The sequence below is a fragment of the Phacochoerus africanus genome, chromosome 2 (genome assembly GCF_016906955.1).
Source record: "Phacochoerus africanus isolate WHEZ1 chromosome 2, ROS_Pafr_v1, whole genome shotgun sequence".
NCBI classification, from domain to species: domain Eukaryota; kingdom Metazoa; phylum Chordata; class Mammalia; order Artiodactyla; family Suidae; genus Phacochoerus; species Phacochoerus africanus.
In genome coordinates, this window is record NC_062545.1 from 91,956,459 (window position 1) to 91,984,364 (window position 27,906).

The following is a 27,906-nucleotide window of genomic DNA, read 5'->3' on the forward strand; positions in this document are numbered from 1 at the left end:
GGACAGATCCTCTAGACAGAAAACCAATAAAGCAACAGAGAGCCTAAAGGAAACAATAGAAAAGGTAGACTTCATTGATATCTTCAGGACACTACATCCAAAAAAATCAGAATACATATTCTTCTCAAGTGCTCATGGAACATTCTCAAGAATCGACCACATATTGGGACACAAAGCTAACCTCAATAAATTTAGGAGCATAGAAATTATCTCAAGTATCTTCTCTGACCACAACGCCATGAAATTAGAAATCAACCATGGGAAAAGAAATGAGAAAAAACCTACCGTATGGAGACTAAACAACATGCTACTGAAAAACCAATGGGTCAATGAGGAAATCAAGAAGGAAATTAAAAAATACCTTGAAACAAATGATAATGAAGACACAACCTCTCAAAATCTATGGGATGCTGCAAAAGCAGTGCTCAGAGGGAAATTCATAGAAATACAGGCCTTCCTCAAAAAAGAAGAAAGATCTCAAGCTGGCAACTTAACCCTCCATCTACACGAATTAGAAAAAGAAGAACAAAAAAGACCCAAAGTCAGCAGAAGGAAGGAAATTATCAAGATCAAAGAGGAAATCAATAAAATAGAGACTCAAAAAACAATAGAGAAAATTAATAAAACCAAGAGCTGGTTCTTTGAAAAGGTAAACTAAATTGACAACCCCCTGGCCAGACTCACTACAAAGAGGAGAGAAAGAACCCAGATAACCAAAAGTATAAATGAAAAAGGAGAAATCACAACGGATACAGCAGAAATACAAAAAACCATAACAGAATACTATGAACAACTATATGGCAACAAGTTTGACAATCTGGAAGAAATGGACAATTTTCTAGAGTCTTACAGCCTGCCAAAACTGAATCAAGAAGAAACAGACCAACTGAACAGACCGATCACTAGAAATGAAATTGAAGATGTCATAAAAACACTCCCTACAAATAAAAGTCCAGGACTAGATGGCTTCACAGGTGAATTCTACCAAACATATAAAGAGGATCTGGTGCCCATCCTCCTTAAACTTTTTCAAAAGGTCGAAGAAGAAGGAACACTCCCAAAGACATTCTATGATGCCACCATCACCCTCATTCCAAAACCAGACAGAGATACCACCAAAAAAGAAAACTATCGCCCAATATCACTGATGAATATAGACGCAAAAATTCCCAACAAAATCTTAGCCAATCGAATCCAACAACATATCAAAAAGATCATACACCATGACCAAGCTGGGTTCATCCCAGGTTCACAAGGATGGTTCAACATACGCAAATCAATCAACATCATACACCACATTAACAAAAGAAAAGTCAAAAACCATATGATCATCTCAATAGACGCAGAAAAAGCATTTGACAAAGTCCAACATCCATTCATGACCAAGACCCTCACCAAAGTAGGTATAGACGGAACATTCCTGAATATAATCAAAGCCATTTATGATAAACCCACAGCAAATATAATACTCAATGGAGAAAAACTGAAAGCCTTCTCACTCAAATCTGGAAAAGACAGGGATGCCCACTCTCACCACTGCTCTTCAACATCGTTTTGGAAGGCCTAGCCACAGCAATTAGACAAACAAAAGAACTAAAAGGCATCCATATAGGAAGAGAAGAGATCAAACTGTCACTGTATGCAGATGACATGATACTATACATAGAAAACCCTAAGGATTCAACCCAAAAACTCCTTGAACCGATCAATAAATTCAGCAAAGTAGCAGGATATAAGATTAACATTCAGAAAATCAGTGGCGTTTCTGTATACCAGCAATGAAATGTTAGAAAAGGAATACAAAAATACGATACCTTTTAAAATGGCACCTCACAAAATCAAATACCTTGGAATACACCTGACCAAGGAGGTAAAGGACCTCTATGCCGAGAACTATAAAACTTTCATCAAAGAAATCAAAGAAGATGGAAAGAAATGGAAAGATAGTCCATGTTCCTGGATTGGAAAAATCAATATTGTAAAAAGGGCCATACTACCCAAAGCAATCTACAGACTCAATGCAACCCCTATCAAATCACCCAGGACATTTTTCACAGAACTAGAACCAACAAGCCAAACATTTATATGGAACCACAAAAGACCCAGAATCGCCAAAGCAATCCTGAGAAACAAAAACCAAGCAGGAGGCACAACTCTCCCAGACTTCAAGAAATACTTCAAAGCCACAGTCATCATCAAAACAGTGTGGTACTGGTATCAAAACAGACAGACAGACCAATGGAACAGAATAGAGAATCCGGAAATAAACCCTGACACCTATGGTCAATTAATCTTTGACAAGGGAGGCAAGAACATCAAATGGGAAAAAGAAAGTCTATTCAGCAAGCATTGCTGGGAAACCTGGACAGCTGCATGCCAAGCAATGAAATGAGAACACACCCTCACACCATGCACCAAAATAAACTCCAAATGGCTGAAAGACTTAACTATAAGGCAAGACACCATCAAACTCCTAGAAGAAAACATAGGCAAAACACTCTCTGACATCAACCTCATGAATATTTTCTCACGTCAGTCTCCCAAAGCATCAGAAATAAGAGCAAAAATAAACCCATGGGACCTCATCAAACTGAAAAGCTTTTGCACAGCAAAGGAAACCCAAAAGAAACCAAAAAGACAACTTACAGAATGGGAGAAAATAGTTTCAAACGATGCAATGGACAAGGGCCTGATCTCTAGGATATATAAGCAACTTATACAACTCAACAGCAAAAAATCCAATCACCCAATGGAAAAATGGGCAAAAGACCTGAATAGACTGTTCTCCAAGGAAGATATACAGATGGCCAACAAACACATGAAAAAATGCTCAACATCGCCTATTATAAGAGAAATGCAAATCAAAACTACCATGAGATACCACCTCACACCAGTCAGAATGGCCATCATTAATAAGTCCACAAATAACAAGAACTGGAGGGGTTGTGGAGAAAAGGGAACCCTCCTGCACTGCTGGTGGGAATGTAAACTGGTACAGCCACTATGGAGAACAGTTTGGAGATACCTTAGAAATCTATACATAGAACTTCCATATGACTCCGCAATTCCACTCTTGAGCATATATCCGGACAAAACTCTACTTAAAAGGGACACATGCACCCCGCAGTTCACTGCAGCACTATTCACAATAGCCAAGACATGGAAACAACCCAAATGTCCATCGACAGATGATTGGATTCGCAAGATGGGGTATATATACACAATGGAATACTACTCAGCCATAAAAAGGAACGACATAATACCATTTATAGTAACATGCATGGAACTAGAGGCTCTCATACTGAGTGAAATAAGTCAGAAAGAGGAAGACAAATACCATATGATTTCACTTATAACTGGAATCTAATATACAGCCCAAATGAACATTTCCACAGAAAAGAAAATCATGGACCTGGAGAATAGACTTGAGGCTACCCAGGGGAAGAGGGAGGGAGTAGGAGGTATCGGGAGCTTGGGGTTATCAGCTACAACTTGGAATGGATTTACAATGAGATCCTGCTGAGTAGCATTGAGAACTGTGTCTAGATACTTACATTGTAACAGAACAAAGGGTGGAAAAAAATGTATACATGTAAGTGTATCTTAGCCCCCATGCTGTACAGCAGAAAAGTAAATAAGTAAAATAAAAAAATTAAAATTTAAAAAATTTTTTAAATTAAAAAACAAAGTAGAAAGCACTTCAAAATTATCTAAAGTGGGAAAATAAAAAAAAAATTATCTAAAGTGCTCTCCAACATCATTCAGAATTATTCCCATCCATTTCCCAGGACTTTCTCAAGAATATTCAACTAAAATATAATATCGGAGTTTCCTTTGTGGCTCAGTGGTTAATGAACCTGACTAGGATCCATGAGGATCTGGGTTTGATCCCTGGCCTCTCAGTGCATTAAGGATCTGGCATTGCCGTGAGCTGTGGTGTAGATCACAGACGCAGCTTGGATCCAGCATTGCTGTGGCTGTGATGTAGGCTGCCAGCAAGTGCTGCTCCGATTCGACCCCTAGCATGGGAACCTCCATATGCCACATGTGCAGCACTTAAAAAAAAAAAAAAGCAATTAAAATATAATATGAAAATAAGGAAAACTCTAGGTGGCATTTCACAGATAAGACAGCAAAGACCACACAGCCTTTTTCCAACATGAGAACTAGAGTGCATATCCTTTTCATTTAAAAGCTTTACTGATTCTTGAGTTACACCTGAAAAAGAACTAATGAAATTTCCTTTTGACACTTTAAGTAATGCAATAAAGTTTCTTTTTTTTCCTCTTTTAACGTGCATCTTTTTTGAAGCTTCATAATTAATATTTATATGGAAGATGCCCAGAAAAACTGAGTAACTTCTCATAATGATCCAAACCATCACCTTTAAATAGCCTCTCCATCTAAAAACAAAGGAAGATGTGGGGTGGACAGAGAGTCATTAATGTATATTTTTATCATGAGAAAATGGCTATACTCACATTTTCCATTGTAATATCATTTGAGATGTTCATCAGATTCAGACTTTTGTCGACAGCTACAATCCCAACTACTGAGTCTGGCTGTGTCACAGAGACCCTAAGAGAGACTTTCTCAGATGGTTCAGCATTAGCTTTACTCCAAAACAGCTGTATCTGAGAAAGGGAGAAGACAGGATTGATAAGTTGCCCTTCTTTTAAGCATTTCCTGCATGTCTTACCATTAGCAGATCAATAGGAAAATCTAGCAAAGATTTGACATTTGCCTTAGCTCAGGGACCATTCTACAATACACAAGCCTTCTTTAGGGAAGGGAGTAAAAAGAAACTTCAAGGAGTTCCTGTTGTGACTCAGCGGTTTAAGAACCCGACACAGTGTCCGTGAGGATTCGGGTTCAATCCCTGGCCTCACTCAGTGGGTTAAGGAGTAGGTCACAGATGTGGCTTGGATCTCATGTGGTTGTGGCGTAGGCAACAACTGTAGCTCTGATTCAACCCCTACCCTGGGAACCTTCACATGCCGCAGGTGCAGCCCCTTTAAAGACAGAAAGAAGGAAGAAACGGAGGAAGGAAGGAAGGAGGGAAGGATGGGAGGAGAGAAGGAAGGGAGGGAGGGTGGGAGGGGGGTGAAGGAGGGAGGGAGGCAGGAAGGAAGGAGGGAAGGAAGGGAAAAGGAAACAAACTTCACTCACAGCGCCTCTCACAGAGGCATAAATCAGAGTTTCACTTCACTTCCCTACATTTTCTCCTCCCTTTCTCCACCTCCTGCCCCACAGTTGCCCACCTGGAGTGCTGAAGAGAAGACAGGTCTGGCTTGGGGGCTGTGTGGCAGTATCCAGGAAGGGGGAGAGGAAGACAGGAAAGAAGAAAGAAACTGACAACACCCACATGCTGGCCCCCTGGACTCAGAAGGGGGTGGGTGCCAGTGAGCTCCTCAGGCCTCAAGCATGACTTTCCAAGGCAGGAGGCCATCAGACCGAACACAGGCAGGGCCCTTAGCTCTGTGTCCCCACAGCTGCCTGAACTTCCCGTCACTACACTTAGCAAAGCTAGGTCCCACAAATACTCCTTAAAAGGCATTAGCTCTTATCACAGCTGAACCCAATGGCTTTGTCATGAGGCCTCTTCCTACTAGGAATGTTGCTCTATTTCCATTCGCCACTGCCCTCATCAAAACAGCCTTAACGCCGTCGTGCCCCCCAACTTGCCTAAATTTCAGAAATGTTTTTCCAGACCAAAAGCCCCTGATTTCCCTTTTCTTAGAAAACTTGCAATTGTGAATGCTTTCTCAGCCCCTTTGAGAAGTGAGCAGGAATGTCTTTCTGGAGGACCTGGGAGCCATTCTTTTCAAACGTAATCTAGAAAGAGCCCTGACTGATCTCCCAGTGTCTGTGGGCGAACAAGAGCCTAACATAGAAAGTTAGCAAACACAGATGACCTAATCCTTTGACCAGCTCCTCCAGTACTTTTCCACTAACTCAGCCAGCACCTAAAAACCTTCCTCCTTGTGCTTCAATAGAGTCAAATGCAGTCTCTCTCCCCCACTACAACAGTCCTGAGTAAAGTCCTCTTGCCTGTTCAACCTGTCCAATGCAATTTGTCTTTGCCATGCCTCTTAAGCCACTGCACTCAGTTAATTTTTCTCCACTTAGATCTTAAAGAAGGGAGAAGGATGAGCATCATATTCAAACCTTGCACTTCTCACTCTTCACTCTGCACCTCAGAGACCCCACAGCCGCCACCTGCACTTCTATGTGCATGACTTTTATTTTATCTCCAAATATGTAGTTTCTTTGAGAGTAAATGCAGTAAATGTTATCCTTTAAAAGTTAGAGGAAGAATTACCTTTGCAAACACAATGGAAACTACTTCGTTATCTCTCTTAAGAAATTCCTTGGAACTATGTTATTTATATACTCTGTTTCCTCAAAGTGGATGAACTTCTACACTGTGGCTTTTTTATTTTTGGGTTTTTTTTAATTTTTTTATTTAAGTATAGTTGATCTATAATGTTGTGACAACCTCTGCTGTACAGCACAGTGATCCAGTCATGCATGCATACATATTCTTTTTCTCATACCATCTTCCATCATCTCACTTTCAGAGATGTGTGCCTCCATGTTCAAGCCTTACTCCTATTTTAAAACTCACCTTGGTCAGGGGATTTATGGGGTCACCAAAAGTCAAAGATTGTGCTCTGGAACTAACAGAATAGAGCATTGTCTTTTCAAGAATTCTTTTCACAAGACAGAAAAGAGAAGTTTGTCTTATATTTTGACAGTCAAAGTTAGAGTTAGGAGTTCTCAATAAAAAAAAATCCATGGATGATGACTGCCGCTTCTCAAAATTTTAGCAAATTAAGGGGGAAATGCTATCAGAGTGTACTCTGCAAATCAGTACTTTAAAGTAATGGTTATTTTGCCTCAGAGGTCCTGAAAAGATAGCCTTTAGTGAGAATAATGGCTCGTTTTCATATGCATGAGATAACTGAGTTTCATTCATCAGTCTTGCAATCCAATGACTTCTTAGAGTCTCCTACACAAGCTATACACCTTAGATTATAAAAATCACTGCTGTGTTTGGAAAACAAACCTCATATAGATTCCAAGTGCATAGTAGCCACACTCCTTGTAAATCTGCCCTGGGTTAGTTTCCAGGATGAAACAGAATAAACCCCAGCCCAGTCTGCTTCCACACAACACTATAGACAGCCTCCTACACCCTTCATGTCACTCCCACACCAGCATCAACAGCACACAAATTCTATATTGCCCTGGAATTCTAGGCCAGAGCAATATATGTACATATTGCTTTTAGGGGTGCACCTGAGGCATATGGAAGTTCCCAGACTAGGAGTCGAATTGGAGCTACAGCTGCCAGCCACGGCCACAGCCATAGCCATGCCAGATCTGAGCCACACCTGCGACCTACACCATAGCTCATGGCAATGCCAGATCCTTAACCCACTGAGGGAGTCCAGGGATCAAAGCCGCATCCTCATGGATACTAGTTGGGTTTGTTTCCACTGAGCCACAGTGGGAACTCCAGGGCCAGAGCAACATGGACTCCACCGTTTGGGAAAACCTGAAAGCAAGCTTCATGGATTTGAGTTAAATTCTTAAATCCAGGAATCATAACTTACAAACTAGACCCACAATGTCTAATAACTCAACATGTGAAAACAGATCTACAGTAATTAAATATGAAGAGATTTATCCATAGTTCTAGAAAGGAATATAAATTTCTAACAAATTTGGTGTAATGATATTTTTCTAAAGAAATATTATTTTTCAGACTTCACTAATAGGAAGTTTCCTTTTAAACATCATTATCTTAAATCTTACCTTATTTTTAAAAACAAGCTGAACAGGAATTTTTAGAACATCATTTATAATTTCTCCATCATCTTCAATATAATACACAATGATACAAGCTTTTGGAGCCCAAGAATTTTCTGGTGTTAAGGAGAAGGTTGATGAATTTTGCTTGCCTACAGCCACCAACTGCCCCCTGGACACCACCTGAAAAGAACAATACATGAGTTTTATTTTATGCAGAAGCTAGTGAGCATCTCAGTGGCAACTGCGTTCATCATAATTTTAAGCATATACACAAATTATTGACTTAAACCAACTTTGAGGAGTTCCCATTGTGGCTCAGTGAAAATGAATCTAACATCCATGAGGATGCAGGTTCTAGCCCTGGCCTTGCTAAGTGGCCTTGCTCAGAGTAAGACCAGTGATCAAACCTGCAACCTCATGAATACTAGATGGGTCTTAACCTGCTGAGCCAAAACGGGAACACCAGTAAGTTCAGTTTAGCCATGAGGTAGACACTATTTAAGATGATTCCATAATAGATCATAAATTTAGACTGTACAAGTGATTACCATATAGCTTAACTCCTTCAACTGCTTGTTGCCAATAACCACCAACTCAAAAGGTAATCCCACCTAGAAAAAAATATTTTAATTAATATAGAGTATTTAATACATACCAATGGCCAAGACAGTCCAATTATACTGTAATTATCAAGCATTACCTTTATATTTTCATCTCTTGTTTTCAGCTGGATGTATGTTTTACTGGGAGACTTAAACATACCATGAACTGCCATGCTACTCACACTATCAAGAAAAAAGGCCTATAACAAAAGCAAAAGGAGTCATAAGTTTTTAGTAACACCTTGAGAAAGGATGCTCTCTGATGAGCAATCACTGAAAGGCAAATTCACTTTGACTTCTTTTCATGCAGGAAAAATACATTTCCCAAACATTGGGTCATCATTTTACAGCTGATACTCTAAAGAAAGTGACAGCTGTACAACAGTAAGACAGTCTCCATCACTGTAATCTAAGAGGAAAGAGCACAGTCCTAATAGCTTCCTTCTGAAACAAAGGAATATGATCAGGAAACAGTGTGAGAAGAAAAAATGAAATGAAAAATGCATCCCTTCCTCTACAAGCCACTCAGTCCACCATCATGAGAGTAACACTCCAGAGGCCACACTGGCCGGGCTGAGTAACCAGGGAAAGGAAGCAAGTGGCTGGGGAGTGTGGGTCCCACGGCAGAGTGTAAGTGGGGAAACAATGCTCCCCTTTCATCTCAGCTCTGACTGAGATGAAAATACAGCTTCAAACGACTGCAAATCACCTAGCCTGGGAGTCAACAACTTCTCCCCCATATGTTCAGGTCACTATCTTACTGTGCTCTTCAAGTGGATTCACAAGGAAGAGTTCGGTCTAACTTAACCATTTCATGAAATCACTTTTAACCCTCTTCCCTGTCCTTTTAAATATAAACATGTTCATTTCCTGTGCACTCTGACCTCCCAACAGGTTGAGGGCCCATCACAGGATTTTAATGTTACTGCTGCTGTTGCAGTAACAGAAAGATGGAAAACAGAGGCACCTTCAATTGCAGCTCACTGGAATCAGCCAGGATTGGGAATTCAATCTTGAAGACTCCATTGTGGGGGACAGTATGATTTATGACCTGGATAGGCCCTGCCTCTTGATCCATACTGTCCCATCTGCTCCAGGACTTGGTATAGTTTTTCTGGGTCACCGTTATAACAACATTATTTCTTCTTTCTTCGGGAGTCAGTTGACTGCCATCAGAGCGGGTCACCTTCACCTGATGGTCAAAAGAAAACACTTTAAAATTAGGCAAGCGAGAGAAGCAAAGGATTTAAGTTTCATTGAACCCAGCTCTCATCTGTGCTGCTCCCATGAAACTGAACTCTCTAAAGTCACCAGCAGCCCCCAGCTTCCAGAATCAGTGGTCTCTCCAGGCAGTCTCCACTCCCTTCTTGGTATTATGGCTCTTCCTGCCTTCCACGGCACCACAATAAGCTCCTTCTCTTCATAGTCCTCTTTCCGCATCCCTTCAGTGTCCTTTGCAGCTCCCCTTCCATCTCCCTGTATGTGGGGACTTGTCAAAGCCTTGTTACCATTTACCCTCTGAGGGCGCAGCACTCCTGCCTCCATATCCCAACCTGTCTCTGAACTCAGCTTCACCCCCTCCAAGCCCACCAGCAGGAAATATCTACTTGTGCATCCCTGACATACCAGATTCAATATCTCAAAAGCTGAGAAACCACCCCACCTTTCCTACTCTTGCTAACACTACCATTCTGCCAGACTGAACATCTCTGAATGTCTTCCCCCCCGCACCTGCCAAATCAACTCACCCCAAGTCCCAATAGGGATAGAGTAGGCACAGGGAGTTGCAGAAGTCCCAAAAAGGGGCCATAGATAGAGAGGGAAACCTAGGGGATGTTGAGAGATCACTGTATATTGCTCCAGAAAGCCATCAGAACAAGGCAGGCTTGCTTGACTAGTGGAGGTGTGAGACATTGGGTGGGGGATGGGGTGAGGCCTGCATTCAGATTCAGACCAAGGGCAGGAGTTTCAGGACTGCCCTTCTGCTGACTTGAATACACACCTTACCGGATACTAAGGAGGAGCTACTGCTGGAAGAAAGAGGAAGAGGTGGTCTTTTCTGACCCCCACTCCCCTTGGATGATAAAACTCTAGCCCACGGGATCCTTGGGGAAGCGCTTCCATGCCTGCCTGCCTGCAAGCATCCTAATACATCTATTTATTGCCCATCACTTTATCTCTCGATGAATTCCTTCTGTGTGGAGGCATAAAGAACCTGAACCTCAGTAAGTCCAGACATCAGCTGAGTGACTCCAATTTAAAACCATGGGTTCAAGTCTACATCTGGGTTTTGGCTGGATTCAGGCCATTAGTGCTGTGAGTTTCAATTCTACATCTACGTGCTCATGACCCACATCCACCACTACAAGGCTCCCTACGGTCACATGCTGGGCTGCTGGCCTCCTCCCCACAGAGCCCACCCAGTCTCCCTGGAACACTGTTTGTGCTGCAGCTCTCCCACGTTCATAAGCCCCATGCCCTTCACTGCCCAGAGCATGAAGCCCAGTAACACATGAGACACTGTGGATCCCATGGAACCCCCAAGCCTCACCTCTTGTCTTCTCTGACCACTCCTGGACAGAAGCTCTCTGCTGCCACCACCCTGGTCCATTTACTGTCCCCTGAAGGTTCTGCCAGCCAACCAAAGCTCTAGCCTTGCATCTCACCTTAGCTCGTTCCTCACCTGCCACTCATAAACTCAAACACTAAAAATGCTGTTTATCTTGTAACAAGCATCTTAAACCATCCCCTTCCATAAAGCATTCCTGAATGACCCCCATCCCTATCCCAAAGCCAGCTCTTCCTTCCCTCCGTTCATCTGGAAGTTACCATCTGCAGATTCCTGGGTCATTTTATCTGACTGTCCAAACTATCGAAACCGTAAGATTACTAAAATCAAGAGCTACCTAAAATTTCTCTTTTCTCACTAGACCAGGGATTATTGTTTTAAATCCCTATTGAAATGCATTCGGACACTGACCTCATCCTGCCTCAAATTACAGCTGTGTGTACATTTTCTTGTCACTGCCACAAGCACTATGAATCCAGGGTAGGGACTGGTCCTTCTTGTTGGGTCAGTAAGCAGCATGCCTTGCACACTGCCAAAATTCACTCCATTAATAAATGTTACTTCAATATTCTCACAAATAAAATAAGTAGATTTGTGGATCATTTTTAATGCTACATCTATGCTAGAATTAGAGTTAGTCATTATAAAAATCAAACTGAGTTCCCATTGTGGTGCAGTGGAAATGAATCTGACTAGGATCCATGTTTGATCCCTGGCCCCGCTCACTGGGTTAAGGATCTGGAGTTACTGGGGGCTGTGGTGTAGGCCAGCAGCTATAGCTCGACCCCTAGCCTGCGAACCTCCATATGCTGTGGGTGGAGCCCTAAAAAAAAAAAAAAGCAAATTGAAATGGAAGTTTTTTGACTAGCATCTAATTCCACCCATTAATTTATAAAAGCTTTAATGTCACAATCCAAATCTAATGTAAATTATTTATTAAATATATTTTGAGGAAAAGGTTTATTGGAACTACTTTGTGTTTGTTCATTTGTTTTTTGTTTTGTGTTTGGCTGCCCCATGGCACGTGGAGTTCTTGGGTAGGTATCAGATCTGAGCTGCAGTTGCGACCTACACCGCAGCTGTGGCAATGCAAGGTCCTTTAATGCCAGATCCGTGCCGGGCTGGGAATCAAATCTGTGTGTCCTGGTGCTGCAGAGATGCTGCTGATCCCACTTCACCAACAGTGGGAACTCCTGAGCTACTCTTAGATAAATTAGATAAAGGTCATTTGGAGACCATTCTACCCGCCTCATAAATCTAAAAGGAGAAAGTACGCCTCTTGGGGTTTAAATTTTTTGAAAAGCACTGTAAGTACAAATTCTCATTCTCTTTCACTAAACTGGACTTACTGCTTTAGGTGATGAATAAATACACCAACTTACTGTGGCTGTGAAGTTGAGAGATGGCTTTAAGACAGTGGCATAATCAAAAAATTCAATGATATAATTATGTTGCTTGAAAAACACATTGGAGCTTGCATTCCGAGAGATACCTGTTTTGGAAATTGCACCATTTAGAAAGTAATACGTGACCAACAGCTTCCATCCATCAAATCCCTCCATCTGAGCTACTTCTCAAAGAGAGTAGGATGTCAGGGCACAAAGGTCTCCCTGGCGGTGCCCCAGAAATAACTACACACCCTATTAAGTCCTCTGTGGGTCCCCTCTGAGCACCACTGGTGCCCCCAGCAGTGACCTGAACCAGCAGACTCAGGCACTGACACAGTAGCCTTTTTGCTCTTTCAGGGACTGGTGAAAGCTGTTAAAAAGCAACAGAAAAGTCCAAGTAATTAACCTTTATTTTATTACTCAAAAAGAAAACTCTCTAGAAGTAGGTGAGACTTCACAAGATGTTATTTTAAAAAATAAAAGGATGGAGTTCCCTTTGTAGATCTGAGTAGCAGCCATGAGGACACGCTTTGATCCCTAGCCTCTATCAGTGGGTTAAGGATCCGGCATTGCCATGAGCTGTAATGTAGGTCGCAGACATGGCTTGGATCTCACATTGCTGTGGCTGTGGTGTAGGCCAGCAGCTACAGCTCTGATTGGACCCAAGCCTGGGAACCTCCATATGCTGTGGGTGCAGCCCTAAAAAGACATAAATAAATAAATAAATAAATAAATAAATAATAAAAGGAGGCTGGTTAGTCTACTGAAAGGTAGCTTTTCCATGTACCCTTCAAGTAGAAAAAAATATAGAGTAGCGACGGAAAAAACTATAAATACCTATCGCATGTGGCTAAACTACAGAGTCTCAAAGAAAATGTTTCCCCTTCATTACAAAAACATTCTGCAAGTTAGACTAAAAGTTACAACAATTTCAGCATTAATTGGCATCCTTAGGCAACAGTGCCCTCAAATGACACTGATGGGGGAAAAAAAGGAATAAGATAATAGAGCAACAGCACATAAATACTTTACCCTCACTTCAAAGTCTACAAACCTGTAAGAGATTCTGTCACTGTCGCTAAGATTTCTACTGGCCCAGGGGAAGACAGGTACATGTGTTCAGAAGGCCTATCTGAAAAATCCATTACCTTCTTCATCTCTTCATCGTTAAAGGAGAAGTTTGCAGATCCATTTATCTGTTTTGTTAAAAAGAAATTCAATTTCATGGAACATGATAAAGAGGATAATTTGGTAAAAAGAATATACATATATACATACATATATATATATACACATATGTATGACTGGGTCACTTTGTTGTACAGCAGAAACTGACAGAACATTGTAAATCAACTATAATAGAAAAAATAAAAAATCCTTTTATAAAATTCAATTTTATTCTTCACTTTAACAATCCAAATTTTAGAAATAAAACTCAAACTAAGTGGAAAAAAAAAAAAACTAAGTCACAACAATAGAGTAGCTCCATTTCCATTTTAATCTCATTTGTCCAAAGCTAGAAAGCTCCTAATTTTCTTACTGTCAACTTCTTGTTAATTAAGTACAAAATCTTATTTCAAGAAAAAGTACACTTACAGTTTTCCCCATTCAAATTATATCTGCAAAATTTACCTTAAATGTTTTTGTAATATTTTTCTTCACACCCCAAAAGGATAAAGGTAAAAATGTAAGTGTTACATCTCCTTTCACTGGCTTCCCATATGTATACCTGAAAAATAATAAGTGGAGTTAAACTTATAAGAATTATATTAAAAACACACTCACTACAAGTTTTTAAAACTAAAATATCATTAGGAATGTCCTTAATAAAAAGTGATCCTTGATATTAAGTCTCCAAAATGGCAAGACTTTTAACTACAATATCTCAAAACAGTTCAAAATCCATACTTTACCCAGCCTCTAAAGAGAAAATCTGATCATAATTGGAAGCGACAGTTTCCTGCTGAAAGATCTTTTAAAGATTATGAAAATCTTCTGAGAAATCTGGACTGCCCCATTAACGGCATGCCCAAGCCACAGCAACTCGGGATCCAAGCCACATCTGTGACCTACACCAAGCTAGATCCTTAACCCACTGAGCGAGGCCAGGGATCAAACCTGGGTCCTCATGGATACTAGTCAGATTTGTTTCCACTGCGCCACAATGGGAACTCCACTTTTGAACATTTTTAAACGTTAGGTGAAATTGCATTCATCATGGCCCATTACTTCATGCTCTAATATTAACCAGCGGGTTAAATAAATGGGCTCATGGCTATTGAAAGTTCACTTTTTGAAATAAAATTTAAATAACTAATTTTTTCCATAGCACCAAAATTATCTTCTTGAGTCAAATCTCATCTCTGTTGCTTTGCATATATGTATTAATTGTATCCCCACACATGACAGGACAGTCTCTGTGTGAACGAGAGGCAAGCTCGGATAAGCCATTTAACTATCAGAAACCTTGTTTAAATGTGTTTCCTGGGTTCCATCTCTATAGCAAAATGCTTGGTCATTCCAGTCATAGAAGTTAACTCTGTGCTCCACAAACCTGACAATAAACTCCTGCTTTCTGATTCCCTTAGCTGAACACAAAAAAAACAGCCTCTCATCTAGATTAACTCAACTCAAAAACCAGTGGTAACCTATGGACAATTAGTCTATGACAAAGGAGGCAAGAATATACAATGAGGAAAAACGTCTCTTCAGCAAGTGGTGCTGGGTAAGTTGGAGAGTCACATGTAAGTCAATGAAGTTAGAATGCACTCTCACACTGGAGACAAAAATAAACTCAAAATGGCTTAAAGATTTAAATATAAGACAAGACACCACAAAACTCCTAAAAGAGAACATAAGCAAAACATTCCCTGCCATAAACCAGGCAAATGCTTTCTCAGGTCAGTCTCCCAAGGCAACAGAAATGAAAGCAAAAATAAACAAATGGGACCTAATCAAACTTGCAAGCTTTTGCACAGCAAAGGAAACCATAAACAAAATGAGAAGACAACTTATAGACTGGGAGAAAACATTTGCAAATGACGTGACCGACCAGGGACTTAATTTCCAAAATATAAAAACAGCTCATACAATTCAATAACAACAACAAAAAAAAAAAAACAATCAACCCAATACAAAAATAGGCAGAACAAAAAAAGAGCAAAATAACGTCATTTGCAGCAGAATGGATGCAACTAGAGATTCTCATACTGAGTGAAGTAAGTCAGAAAGAGAAAGAAAAATACCATAGGATATCACTTATATCTGGAATCTGATATAAGGCACAAATAAACCCTTCCACAGAAAAGAAACTCATGGACTTGAAGAACAGACTCATGGTTGCCAAGTGGGAGGGGGAGGGAGAGGGGAAGGATTGGGAGCTTGGGGTTAATAGATGCAAACTATTGCCTTTGGAATAGATAAGCAATGAGATCCTTCTGTGTAGCACTAGGAACAATGTCCAGTCACTTATGATAGAGCATGATAAAGTGCGAAAATAGAATGTGTACATGTATGTGAAACTGGGTCATCTTGTTGTACAGTGGAAAATTGACAGAACACTGTAAACCAGCTATAATGAAAAAAATAAAAATAAAAATCATTATAAAGACAGACAAATGGGCATAAGGTTTTATTTATATTTATTTTTTTAGCTTTTTAGGGCCACACCTGAGGCATATGAAAGTTCCCAGGCTAGGGGTCAAATCGGAACTACAGCTGCTGGCCTACACCACAGTCATAGCAACACAGGATCTGAGCCGTATCTGTAACCGACACCACAGCTCACAGCCACACCAGATCCCAGACCCACTGATCAAGGCCAGGGATCAAACCCTTGTCCTCATGTATACTAGTTGGATTTGTTTCTGCTGTGCCACAATGGGAACACCAGGCAGAAGATTTAAACAGACATTTCTCCAAAGAAGACATACAGATGGCCAGCAGGAACATAAAAGGACTCTCATAATAGCTAATTATTAGAGAAATGCAAATCAAAACTATACTGAGGTAGGAACTGCACACTGGTCAGATTGACTATCATTTTAAAAATCTACAAATAGACCCTTAGCCTGGGAACCTCCATACGCCACAGATGTGGCCCTAAAAAAACAAACAAACAAAAAAAAAAAAAATTGGAGTTCCCATCGTGGCTCAGTGGTTAACAAATCCAAACAGGAACCATGAGGTTGTGGGTTCGATCCCTGGCCTCACTCAGTGGGTTAGGGATTTGGCATTGCCGTGAGCTGTGGTGTGGGTCACAGACGTGGCTCAGATCTGGCGTTGCTGTGGCTCTGGCATAGGCCATCAGCTACCGCTCTGATTGGACCCCTGGCCTGGGAACCTCCATATGCCCCAAGTGCGACCCTAGAAAAAGACAAAAAGACCAAAGGAAAAAAATCTACAAATAATAAATGCTGGAGAGGGTTTAGTGAAAAAGGAAATCCCTACACTGGGAATATAAACTGGTGCAGCCACTGTGGAAGACAGTATGCAGGTTCCTCAAAAAACTAAAAACAGTTGCCATATGATCCAGCAATACAACTCCTGGGCATATAGCCAGACAAAACTATAATTCAGAAAGATAACATATATTCTTATGTTCACAGCAGCACTATTCACAATAGCAAAGACATAGAAACCACCTAAATGTCCATCAACAGATGAATAGATTAAGATGTGGGACATATATACAATGGAATAGTAATTCAGCCATAAGAAAGAACAAAATAATGCCATTTGCAGCAACATGGATGGAACTAGAGATTCTCATACTAAATAAAGTAAGTCAGAAAGAGAAAGACAAATAGCACATGATATCACATATCTGGAATCTAATATATGGCACAAATGAACCTTTCCACAGAAAAGAAACTCACGGACTTGAAGAACAGACTTGTAATTGCCAAGGGGTAGAGGGAGAGAGTGGGATGGAGTGGGAGTTTGGGGTTAGTAGATGCAAACTACTGCATTTGGAGTGGATAAGCAATGGGATCCTGCTGTATAGCACTGGGAACTATATCTAGTCACTTATGATGGAACATGATGGAGGATAATGTGAGAAAAAGAACATATATATATGTATTATATATATACATATAAATGACTGGGTCACTTTGCTCTACAGTAGAAATTGACATGACACTGTAGATCAACCATAATGGAAAAAATTAAAATCAAAAATAAATAAATAAATAAATATCCAAAAAAAAACCCAAAAAACAGGCTCACAGTCACAGAGAACAGACAGTTACCAAGGAGAAGGGAGCAGAGGAGGGATGGGCTGGGAGTTTGGGACTAGTCGAGGCAGATTATGATAAAAATAGGATGTACAAACAACAAAGTCCTACTGTATGGCACAGAAAACTCTGTTCAATACCCTGTGGTAGATAAACCATAATGGAAAAGAATATGAAAAAGAATATACATATGTGTGTGTGTGTCTGTGTATGTGTAAATACACGTGATTCACTTTACTGTAAGCAGAAATTAACACAACATTGTAAATCGACTATACTACAATAAAATTTTTAAATGATAAAATATAACACACTCCAAATTAAAGAGAATAAAATAATCCATCTTTAAATGCACCATCTTCCCAAAGAAAAACAGTACAGCTAGTGGAAACCCGGTTACAGCAACTTCAGTGTCAAATTCCTTCATTCAGAAGAGTCCTCAGAACCTAACACTGCTTGCTTCTCTGAGGGAGTGCGGATTCAACCCCAGTCTGCTACAGTGGGTTAAGGATCCAGTGTTGCCACAGCTGTTGAGCAGGCCACAGCTGCAGCTTGGATTCGATCCCCAGCCCAGTTTCAAGCCCTAGGCCAGGAACTTCCATAAGCTGCAAGCCAAAAAAAATGAAAAAAAAAAAAAACCTAACACTGCTCGTACCTTGTCAAATAACTGCATAACTAAAACACCAGAATATCATGGGGGTTTTTTGCCTTTTTTTTTCAGGGTCACATCCACGGCATATGGAAGTTCCCAGGCTAAGGGTCAAATCTTAGCTACAGTTGCTGGCCTATACCACAGCCACAGCAATGCCAGATCTGGGCCACATCTGCGACCTACACTGCAGCTCCCAACAAAGCTGGATTTTAATGCTCTGGGCGGAGCCAGAGAAGAACCCGCATCCTCATGGATACTAGTTGGGTTTGTTATCACTCAGCCATAACGGGAACTCTAGAACATCGCATTTTAAGTTATATCATATTTACAATATTCTCAGACACAAATTTTTTTTTTTTTGGCTTTTTGCCTTTTATTGAGCTGCTCCTGTGGCATATGGAGGTTCCCAGGCTAGGGGTCTAATCGGAGCTGTAGCCACTGGCCTACACCACAGCTACAGCAACGCGGGATCCGAGCTGCGTCTGCAACCTACACCACAGCTCACGGCAACACCAGATCCTTAACCCACTGAGCAACGCCAGGGATCAAACCCGCAACCTCATGGTTCCTAGTCGAATTCATTAACCACTGCGCCATGACGGGAACTCCACAAATATTTTTAATTTTGATTATAACGTGAAAAGATTTAGCTTTCCAAGCCTCACCTAATTCATTTATAATAATTATGAAATGAGAATACTGACAGTTACTGTTCTATAAAGAATCTGGAAATTAGGGAGCTCCTATTGTGGCTCAGCAGTAACGAACCCAATTAGTATCCGTGAGGATGCAAGTTCCATCCCTGGCCTGGCTCAGTGGGTTAAGGATCCAGCATTGCTGTGAGCTATGGTGTAGGTTCCAGACACAGCTCAGAGCTGGTGTTGTTGTGGCTGTGGTGTAGGGCAGCAGCTACAGCTCCAATTCAACCCCTAGCCTGGTAACCTCCACATGTCGAGGGTGCATCCCTAAAAAGACAAAAAAAAAAAAAAAGAATCCGGAAATTGGGATAAACTAATCATTCCAAAAATAAAAGCTCAACAATTTTTAAAAAGGAAATCAAAGATTTCTAGGTTAGTATCATTAACAAAAAAAGGATCTTTTTTTTTTTTTCAGAAAATAACCATAGCACATCAAGTTTACAAAATAATAATAGTTTCTGTTTCTCATAACCTTTTTTTCCCCATGTCATTTCCAAGAAGCAAATGTCTCAATTCATCAAATAGTAAATACACTCTAATAAACCTTAGGTTAAATTATATTTTTGAAAATTCTAAAATTTTTAGAATTTCCAAATTCCTTGTCCACAGGAGTTATGGAAGTGACCAGATGTATGTCATGTTACTTTCTTTACAGTCCTTTAGAACCTTCTATGATGAGGGAAAAGAATCTTTTATTTTAATGAGGTAAGAATAGCGAGCAGATTTTCACATCAAAGCTAATCAACAAATGCAGATTTTTATTCATCTTGGTTAAAATTTTCAAAACTAAAAAGAGAGTGTTAACTTTCTTCTCCAGGAAATTTTTAGTAACCTCTGCATATTAACTAGGCCCTGATGGGATAGATGACCACTAGTAACCAAAACTATTATCCACTCATAGAGGTGACTGCAATAGCTAATATGAAATAATTTTTTTTTCTTTTGAGGGTGGCATATGGAAGTTCCCAGGCTGGGGTCAAACTGGAGCTACAGCTGCCCACCTACACCACAGCCACAGCAATGCCGTATCCTTAATACACTGAGCCAGGCCAGGGATTGACCCCAGGTCCTTATGGATTCTAGATGGATTCATTGCCACTGTGCCACAAAGGGAACTCCCTGAAATAAATATTTAAAAATTGTATCTAGCCACGTTTCTGTCATGGCTCAGTGGTTAGCGAATCCGGCTAGGAACCATGAGGTTGCGGGTTCAATCCCTGGCCTTGCTCAGTGGGTTAAGGATCCAGTGTTGCTGTGAGCTGTGGTGTAGGTCGCAGACGTGGCTCAGATCCGTTGCTGCTGTGGCTCTGGCGTAGGCCAGTGGCTGCAGCTCCAATTGGACCCCTAGCCTGGGAACCTCCATATGCCGCTGGAGTGGCCCTAGAAAAGGCAAAAGACAAAAAAAAAATCATATCTATAACTCAATAACAACCACCCAAATGGTATGACAGCAGCACTCATCTTTTGAAGTATATCCAAGGAACAAATGGATTTAAAGTCCTACTCTTTAACCCCAATTCAGTGATAAGACCAAAATTACTGCCCATGCAACTTACTTTGGTTCACTCAAAATAACAGGATTTTGATTGGGTATGGAGGCATCTATTATGCTACACAAAGCTTAAAACTGAAATCTTAGGGGTTACACTGCTTATCCATTTGTCTTTCAATAAGTATTTATGGGAAGCCCACTCCATGACCAGCACTGTACTGGGCCCCAAGGTGAGGCAGTGACCACCACAAAGACCCGACCCCCTTCAAAGGACTGGACTAGCCATGTGATTAGTGTTGTGAGAATTCTAAGGCAGAGGCAAGTAGTCATGCTTTGTAATTGTCTATGCAAAGGCCCCTTGCTCAGAAAAAGTGTTCTGCATTCTTGGAAGCAAAAGTAAAGTTTGGGAGGAGAGTTTGGGAGGGAAGAGAAGGTGCTGGGTGAGATGTTTCAAAAGTATGAAACTAGAAAAAAAAAACTTTGATAAACTAAAAATTTGAGCTCAAGGCAATGGTCTGGAAATTTTCATGCAACACAGTCATAAAATTAGATGTATCTTTTAGTCAAGAAGGAGGAAGGGGTGGGAAAATGAGGAGGAAGAGAAAGAGAAGGAAGAAAAGGAGAAGAAAAGGGAACTCTCCTACACTGTTGGTGGGAATGTAAATTGATGCAACCACTATGGAAAACAGCATGGAGGTTCCTCAGAAAACTAAATATAGAACTGAAATATAGCAATCCCACTTTGGGGCATCTATCCAGAAAAAAACATAATTTGCAAAGATGCATGCCCGCCAATGTTCACTGCAGTGCTATATACAATAGCCAAGACACGGAAACAACCTATATGTCCATCAATAGAGGAGTGGATAAAGAAGCTGTGGTACATAAATACAATGGAATATGACTCAGCCATTAAAAAGAATGAAATAATGCCATTTGCACCAACATGAATGGAACAAGAGACTCTCATACTAAGTGAAGCAAGTCAGACAAAGACAAATATCATATGAGATCACTAATACATGAGATCTAATAAAAATGATATAAAAGAACTTACAAAACGGAAACAGACAAAGATTTTGAAACCAAACTTATGTTACCAAAGGGAAACATGGGGGGATAAATTAGGAGGTTGGGATTGATGTATACACACTACTCTATACAAAATAGGTAGGTAACAGGACCTACTGTACAGCACGGAGTAATCTACTCAATACTGTGTAATAACCTACCTGGGAAAGAATCTGAAAAGGAATGGATATATGTATATGGATAACCAATTTAATTTGTTGCACACCTGAAACTAATACAACATTGTAGGTCAACTGTACTCCAATAAAATTTAAAAAGAAGAAAGAGAAGGAGAAGAAGAAGAAAAGAAACAACAGCAAGTCTGGATGCAAAGTAGAGAAAAGGTAGGATGTGGTAAAAATGGAGCCAGGAAACACTTTTAAGAAACTATGACAGTAGTTGAGAGGAAGATGACAATGGCCTGGATCAAAGAAGCAGCAGTGGAGAAAAGTGGGTGGATTTGAGGAGATATTGGATAGTGACTGGATATGGGGATTGATGGAGCTGGAAGAGCACACTGACTTGGCAGTGAAAGAGATGGTGGAGGATAGAGAGGAAGAGAAGAACCAGGTTTGGGGGAAGATGATCATTTAAAGTATCTGTGGGTAGTTCCCGTTGTGGCTCAGAGGTAACAAACCTGACTAGTATCCATAAAGATGCAGGTTAGATCCCTGACCACACTCACTTGGATAAAGGATCCAGTGTTGCCATGAGCTGTGGTATGCGTCGCAGACAAGGCTCAGATCCTGCGCTGCTGTGGCTGTGGTGCAGGCCGGCAACTGCAGCTCCAAATTGACCCCTAGCCTGGGAACTTGCATATGCCACAAGTTGATATATGAATAACTTGATATATGAATCGTAGACACGTCTTCACCCTTGTGTCACAGCGATTTTTTTGCCGAAAGTATGTGAAGCCAGAGTCTGCAGACATTCTGGCGTGTGGACTGCTTCTGCCAGGGGACTCCCTGCCACCGCTTGGCACAAACCCCCACCTGGAGACAAATGCTGTGAGCAAACAGTGCTGAGATGGGGCCCAGCTTCACCAGCTATTACAAAAAAATTCTGAAGCTTTCACAAACCAAAGCACAGATATGGACACATCAAAAATTACTACAAGGCACTTCTTTGAGAAGGAAAAGCAAGCACCTCTCCAAAGGGGCTGGGAGGCCCTGGTGTAAGTGAGGTATGCTAAGGTTTGCAAGCCTTTGTCAGGTCTGGAGGGAGAAGGGCAGTGAGGAGGGCCAGCTGAGGGCGGAAAGGAGCTGCGATGCCCCCCCTCCCAGGCTGCCTCCTAAGGAGACCTAGCTGCCCCACCCACTATCAGGTGCCCAGGAAGGGGCCTGCACAAGTGTCATCCTAGTCAAGTCCTTGCAAACCCTAAGGGATGGAAAAAGACAGCAAATGCAGTTTTTTTTTGGGGGGGGAGGGCTGCACTCTCAGCATATGGAGATTCCCAGGCTAGGGGTTGAATTGGACCTACAGCTGCTGGCCTACACCACAGTCACAGTCATGCCAGATCCGAGCCTCGTCTGCAATCTATACCACAGCTCACGGCAATGCCGGATCCTTAACCCACTGAGTGAGGCCAGGGATCGAACCCAAAACTTCGTGGTTCCCAGTCGGATTCATTTCCACTGTGCCATGACAGAAACTCCACAAATAAATTTTTTAAAAAAATGTTATAACAGGGAGTTCCCATTGTGATCCAGTGGGTTATGAACCCAACATAAGTGTCCATGAAGATGCAGGTTCAGTCCCTGGCCTCGCTCAGTGGACTAAGGATCCAGCATTGCCATGAGCTGTGGTGTAGGTCACAGACACAACTCGGATCCTGAGTTGCTGTGGCTGTGGTGTAGGCTGGCAGTTGTAGCTCCGATTCAACCTGTAGCCTGGGAACTTCCATATGCTGCAGGTGAGGCCCTAAAAAGCAAATAAGTAAGTAAATAAATAAAAATGCTGTAATAAATCCTGGAATGACGTGAGGGCAACTCCAGCCTATACTTTTGAGAACCACTGATCTGGAACTCTGAGGATGATCTGTGCAAAACAAGACTCTGTGCTGTTTGAGCCAGTAGATCAAAATCACTTATGCCACTGGACAGCACTCACTTCAGAGTGGGCTGAATTGGATGCTGAGTGTGGGTTTCTGACTCCTTTGCTAATTGCAATAACACAACCAAGACTCAACTTCCACTGTTGACAGAGAAAAAAAATAGCACTTAAGGGGTAAGTCAATTTAATCCATGTCACCTGAATGAGGAATAAATAAATGTACAACTTTTTTTAAAAAATCTCTATCAGATAAAGCCCTTGACAAGTCTTGGACACCAGACTCTGGGAATTATTTTAGGACTAGATCAGCTTGAAGCGGAGAAATGGGGACAAAGATCTGTGTAGACGTGGTCCATGCTTAATTATTTAATTTGTTTCCTGACCGTTGGGGTATTTTAATAAGCAACACATTTTGCTAATGTTCTGAAGTATATAATGAGCTCTTCGTCACACAGTTTCATAACAGTTTATAGTCATAAAAGGCAATATGATACTTACTTAGCTGTGACGGTGCCATTTAAACTCTTAGAGTTTAAAGAACAATATAATGGTGTCTGCAATGCAACTTCAAATTTTGGTAATACTAGAAAAGAAAAGCAAGAATATTTTAAACAATCCATTTTCCTGTCATTTTCAGGTTAACAAACTAGAAAATACAATTGTTCTAAAGGAGTCAATAACTGGTACTATGAGCTCCAAACACACATGAACACATAGATGAAAGTACTTCAGTCCACTCAAAACCCTACGAGGCTGGAAGTAGACAGGGAAAGTGGGGACCAGCTACCATAGACACTTGTGTCAGTGGAAGCTTCCATGTGAACACTAGAAGAGCTTTTATCTCTCTCTCTCTTTTTTTTTTTTTTTTTTTTGCTTTTCAGGGCTGCACCACAGCCACAGCAACGCAGGATCCAAGCCAAGTCTGCAAACTATACCACAGCTTACAGCAACGCTGGATCCCAACCCACTGAGTGAGGCCAGCGACCAAACCCAAGTCCTCATGGATACTAGTTGGATTCATTTCTGGGGAGCCACAGTGGGACCTCCTGAAGACCAGGCTTTTCCATTCAACTGTTGCCCATCAGCATGGCCTTATGCTTATTAAAACACTTCCACATCACTTGGTAAATAGCTGCTCTGAGCAGCCCCTCCCTGGGACTCTTCTCCACTTTGGCCACTAAAAGCACATCTGAGGCCCAAGACTGTCCTTCTCCTGCCTGGTAACACAAAGCAGTCACAGAGGACCCATGTCCTTTGAGACCATCCAAAGCAAACCTGGTGACAGTCTGATGCAAGGAAGTGCTCAAGAGAAAGCTGTGCAGCAGAATTTCTAGTAACTAAGTAACTAAGTAATCTCGTAACTCATAGTTACTAGTACTAAGCTGTGGCTAAAAAGCAGATACTAGCTTCTGAAAGCAATCCCCAAATTAGAAACCCCTACTTTAGTCAGCTCTATGTAATTAAGATATAAAATATTTTATAAACAGTAATATTACTTAATATAAAGCACTTCACCAGAGTAAAAAATTTTCCTTCCAATCTGTAGAAATCTATAGAAATATTCTTCTCTAATTTCACCAACCAATGAAATAGATTGGTCTCATAACAAGGCATCTCATCATTCAATTAATACAAGAGAAAAATCAAGATGACCAACAAGTCAGCAGGACAGGGCAGACCCAGGCCCAGGATAAAATCCCGTGGCTTCCTGAGATACCCTGAGGCCCAAGACCAGGCCAGGACTGGAGAGCCAACAAAGCCCCCTGATGCAGAAGTCAGGGGCCACTCACAGGTGGAATTTCCTTAAAACAAAGAAATTAAAATGTCCCCTCCTCAGAGGGCCTGCACAACGCAGGTTCAATCCCCAGCCTGGCACAGTGGGCTAAAGGATCCAGTGTTGCCGCAGCTGTGGCTCAGATCTGATCCCTGGCTTAGAAACATCCATGGCTGCCGGGGCAGCCAAAAAAAAAGGTCCCCTCCTCAAACATCACAGGTGGATAATCAATCCCCCTCCTCACTACACCCCCTTTAACAACATACAAGCACCTATCACCATCTCCATGTGAAGTTGCAATAGCCTATAAAAACTTTGGCCACCTCTGGCCACCTCTAGATCAGGCTGTCCAAAAGAAATGTGAGCCACATGGTGTACTTTTAAATTTCTAGTAGCCACATTTAACAAGTAAGAAGCAAGTGAAATTAATTCGGGTAATATTTTTACTTAACCCCATAAGTCCAAAATATTATTATTTCAACATGTAATCAATATAAATAATTATTATTCATGAGCCAGCTTTCTTTCTTTACACTGTCTTCAAATTTTGGTATTTTACACACTTAGAGCACAGTCCACTTGGACTAGCCACCTTTTCAATGCTCAACGGTTACCAGCCACAAATGGTAAGGGACACCTGAATCAGACAACATAGTTCCAGATCAGTTAACAAAGACCAGCATGAGGTAAGAATGGTTTTTGCATTTCTAGTTGGTTGGAAAAAATCAAAAGAACATTTCATGACATGGGAAAATTAAATGAAATTCAAATTTCCATATTCATAAATAAAATGGTATTGGATCACAGCCACTTTCACTTACGTATTGTCTATGGCTGCTTCATGCTACAATGGCAGAGTTGAGTAGTTATGACAGAGACATATGGCCCACAGGGCAATATGCTATCTGGCTCTTTCTCAGAAGAAACGTTGGGCTCCCTGTGCTGGTTGATCATGAGACTGAGCTGTGATGATGCTGTACCATAGCCACAAAGGTGTAAGCAAACGAGTTTCCAGGATTTCTACTGTCTCAAAAAGTAACAGAAATCAAAGGAAAAAGCTCATGTAACAACCTCAAAATAGATGTTCCAAATATACTAATACTGGGATCCCAGACCTTCATTCTCAAAGTTTCCCTCCTCATCTACCAACAAAATAATTGGGTCACCTTGTTTACATCTATGTTTCCAACTGAGAAATTATGAACATGGCACCCACAGGAAAAGGGTTTACTAATTAAAGCCTGTCTTTACCAGAGCTGACCTAATGGAAATATGGAAAATAACTGAGGTAATGCTTTAAAAAACACTGCACAAAATTTTAAATATATTACAAATACAACAAAGTAGAAAAAGACTAGATAAAAAAGTGCGTAAGAAAAAGACTAGAAAAAAAAACTAGATCGGAGTTCCCAGGTGACTTAATAGTTAAGGATCCAGATCCAACATAGTCACTGCTATGGCTTGGATTTGATCCCTGACCCAGGAACTTCTATAAACCATGGGTGCAGCCAAAATAAAAGTTTTCTAAAAAGATTACATTTTTCCAAGGAAGATGTATAGATAGCCAACAAGCACATGAAAAAATGCTCAACATCACTGATTATTAGAGAAATGCAAATCAAAACTACCATGAGATACCACCTCACACCAGTCAGAATGGCCATCATTCATAAGTCCACAAATAACAAATGCTGGAGAGGGTGTGGAGAAAAGGGAACCCTCCTGCACTGTTGGTGGGAATGTAAGCTGGTACAACCACTATAGAGATCAGTATGGAGATACCTTAGAAATCTATACATAGAACTACCATATGACCCAGCAATCCCACTCTTCGGGATATATCCAGACAAAACTTTCCTTAAAAAAGACACATGCACCCACATGTTCATTGTGGTTCTATTCACAATAGCCAAGACATGAAAACAACCCAAATGTCCATCAACAGATGATTGGATTAGAAAGATGTGGTATATATACACAATGGAATACTACTCAGCCATAAAAAAAAGAATGAAATAATGCCATTTGCAGCAGCATCGATGGAACTAAAGACTCTCATACTGAGTGAAGTAAGTCAGAAAGAGAAAGACAAATACCATATGATATCACTTATATCTGGAATCTAATATAAGACACAAATGAACCTTTCCACAGAAAAGAAAATCATGGACTTGGAGAATAGACTTGTGATTGCCAAGGGGGAGGGGGAGGGAGTGGGGTGGTTGGGGAGCTTGGGGTTAATAGATAGAAACTATTGCCTTTGTAATGGATTAAAAATGAGATCCTGCTGTGTAGCACTGGGAACGATATCTAGTCACTTACGATAGAGCATGATAATTTGAGAAAATAGAAGTGTACATGTATGTGTAACTGGGTCACCATGCTGTACAGTAGAAAAAAAACTGCATTGGGGAAATGACGATTAAAAAAATTTTTTTCAATTAACCAAGGTTAAAAAAATAATAAAAATAAATAAAGTTAGCAAATAAGTAAATAAATAAAGATCACAATAACACAACTACTGGCAATCTTGTTCCTACTCCTCTTTATAAT

At 40.8% G+C, this 27,906-nt stretch overlaps 1 protein-coding gene across 1 annotated transcript in view; it reads right to left on the minus strand.

Annotated features, from left to right (window-relative positions):
• The window catches only part of CD109 (CD109 molecule), a 154,470-nt gene that overhangs the window by 64,841 nt on the left and 61,723 nt on the right, over window positions 1-27,906 (minus strand). Inside the window, exons 7-15 of the mRNA XM_047763806.1 lie at window positions 24,078-24,162; window positions 14,010-14,106; window positions 13,432-13,573; window positions 12,372-12,481; window positions 9,388-9,612; window positions 8,519-8,620; window positions 8,367-8,429; window positions 7,822-7,998; window positions 4,482-4,634 (exon numbers count right to left, since the gene is read on the minus strand). Coding sequence (XP_047619762.1) covers window positions 4,482-4,634; window positions 7,822-7,998; window positions 8,367-8,429; window positions 8,519-8,620; window positions 9,388-9,612; window positions 12,372-12,481; window positions 13,432-13,573; window positions 14,010-14,106; window positions 24,078-24,162 — 1,154 coding nt within the window. The remainder of the gene's footprint in view (window positions 1-4,481; window positions 4,635-7,821; window positions 7,999-8,366; window positions 8,430-8,518; window positions 8,621-9,387; window positions 9,613-12,371; window positions 12,482-13,431; window positions 13,574-14,009; window positions 14,107-24,077; window positions 24,163-27,906) is intronic.